At 46.4% G+C, this 2,565-nt stretch overlaps 1 protein-coding gene across 1 annotated transcript; it reads left to right on the top strand.

Moving 5' to 3' along the window:
* Nucleotides 1-1,081: 1,081 nt before the first annotated feature.
* Nucleotides 1,082-1,301, top strand: SARC_14212 (hypothetical protein; the record flags this gene model as incomplete). The annotated part of the gene is made up of 1 exon (XM_014291655.1): nucleotides 1,082-1,301. A coding segment is annotated over one exon (220 nt), but the record flags the coding sequence as incomplete, so codon positions are not given.
* Between the last annotated feature and the right edge of the window lie 1,264 nt (nucleotides 1,302-2,565).

Here is a 2,565-nt window from a genome sequence, read left to right as displayed (position 1 = left end):
GTTTTAATTCCTCAATTGGCTAATCCATTTATATCTACGTATACTCCTATTAGGCAATAAAATTAGAGAGTTCCATTTCATCAGCGACGACCGTGATATGCGGCGCAAATGGAAGTCGGTGCTGCAGAAACAGATTGACATCTTCAACGGCACTCACAAACGGGAAAGCGCCATCAAATCGCAAACCAAAGGCTTCAGTACTATGTAGCTCCAAGTGTCGGCTAATTTACGACACAGTTTACGATACAATACAATGCGGTGCGATCTGTTACGCGACGAGATTATATATAACAAACCTCGTGAGATGAGTGTCGGATATGGAGTATAACACGGGACAGTACTTGGTATAATGGACTTAGACACACTGTGTGTGTAGAGCATAGTATCAGTAGTATGGTACGACTCAACCTAAGGAAATAAAGATACCGGAAACAGATATAATTGTATCAGTCAATTGCAGCGGGCGGAAAGGTGTTTGATGATCAGCATATATAATGAGATTGCGTCGGTCTCATACTCCTGGGAAATGTTTGAAACCGACCTCCATACACGCGTCAATAGTCCACACCTTCGCCGAAAGCATTGTGTGTATCTGCTGATGTATGTACAAGGGATCTACATAACCCATCCGCAACGGTCTCTAAACTTCGGTCGGTACTACACAGGACGTCTTCGCTCTGGAAATCGAACGCGATAACGCGACTTGGTGATGGGCTCCATAGGCGTCAAGAACATGTGAAGCCATGCAGGAGAGAGGGCAACGCCATTTACAGTAGCACGGGGAGATATCTTTATAGTTGCTATAGCAACATTGTATGCACATGCCAATATGTATACCCACGTCTCTGAGGTGTTGGTGTGTGTAACATGCATGTAGGTTGCTTTCTGTATGGTCGCCATGGCAACCTTGTGTGCATATGAATGCAGATTTATGCCCATATTTCTAAGGTTCCCCTGTGGTCAAGCTCGCACATACTGTACCCGTAAGTGAGCGGAAGCGCAGCGTCCAGTTCCTCAGAGCAAGTTAGGATCTTTTCATTAACACTCCAGTTTCCTATTATAGCCAGTGCTCAGAAAACTCATGAGACTTCTGAGTGTGCTGCGAAGTGTGTGTAAGTCGACAGCACAGACGCAGTCCTGTGCACATCTGAATGAGCCTTCGGATGCGAATGACGCAGACTCTGTGCAGCGACAGTGCCATCAACTGCTACACCCATTTACACGTCTTCGTGCGCTCTCGTACTCGCCGTCGAAGGTGGAAGCTAACTCACGAGACACAAAAACGAGACGCAACTCAGACGGTCATGGCTACTGAGATATGTGCCATAGGCATCGCCCATAGGCATCGCCCTATTCTCTCTGGACCAGTCTATGGTTTCACATCTTAAATACTAATCATACTACTAGGTTGACGGAGACACTACAGTGCGGAGCCCATGTATCTTACCTACAAGACTAACATCTTATCTACAAGACTCTGACATCTTATCTACTAGACTCTGACATCTTACCTACAAGACTGACATCTTACCTACAAGACTCTAAAACGTATCATATAAAGCAAAACATGCGAAACGCCATGATTTATTACTGTGACATTGGTGTGGGCTTACTAATGAGCCTTCCTCCTGCCAGTGTGTAGATGCCATGCCATTTACAGAAAGACTGACAGCCGGCCACTCGAGTGTGGCTTTTGTATGTAGCTCACTAGCTAACGCAAAGTATCTAATGCCGTGTCCATGCGCGCCCTACAGCTATATATAGACCTGTATTACCTACACGCATGCACACCCATCATCAGACCATTTTGCCGGCCCAGTTTCTGGCTCAAGATATCCGCAGAACGCATTCCGCTTGCTATTAGTCGCCGCCGCCTACAAAGTCACATCAAGACCACGGTGCGCGCCAACGGAGGTGTGATAGAATGACTCGGTATAAATCCACTTCATGTGGACGACCTGGTACTACTCCACGCCTGAGCCATGGCTTGACATTTGTCCTCTGTTGTCCTTTACTGCTTCTCTTGATATTTGTCCTATACTTGTGCACGCTAGATCGACCCGGCCCCAATACTACCCATTCCCGTCCCTCAACCGCACACGCAGGTATCACTCACCCCACCGTGCAAGCGCATGAACCACCTTGCAAACCTTAACACCTTTGTCACCATACACATCTTATTACCTTTGTCATCAAGCACATCTTATTCCCTTTGTCACCATGCACGCCCTATTACCTTTGTGTGTGCATGTTGCTTACATTCCGATGGTTGCCGTATGCAATGCACTTTCGCAGTGATTCCTCTGTCCACATCAGCTGAGGGGCGTAGGGCCATTTACTGGTGCGGAGTCTAAGTGCAAGGGCGCATATGCTCCAATAAACATTCTTCTGGCTTGACGTAGACACCATAGAATAGAGCCTATTCATTCGCTGGCGCAGTGTGTGCTGCAAACTGGTAAACCGGATTAAACATCAGATGCACCTGTCGTATACTTACTGCGTTCTGCTGTCAACCAGATCAGACATATGCAAGCATATATGTATAAAACATATATAACATATATA

This window comes from Sphaeroforma arctica, assembly GCF_001186125.1.
Source record: "Sphaeroforma arctica JP610 unplaced genomic scaffold supercont1.4305, whole genome shotgun sequence".
NCBI classification, from domain to species: domain Eukaryota; class Ichthyosporea; order Ichthyophonida; genus Sphaeroforma; species Sphaeroforma arctica.
Note: the sequence above shows the minus strand (reverse complement) of the source record. Positions and strands in the feature narration are given on the sequence as shown.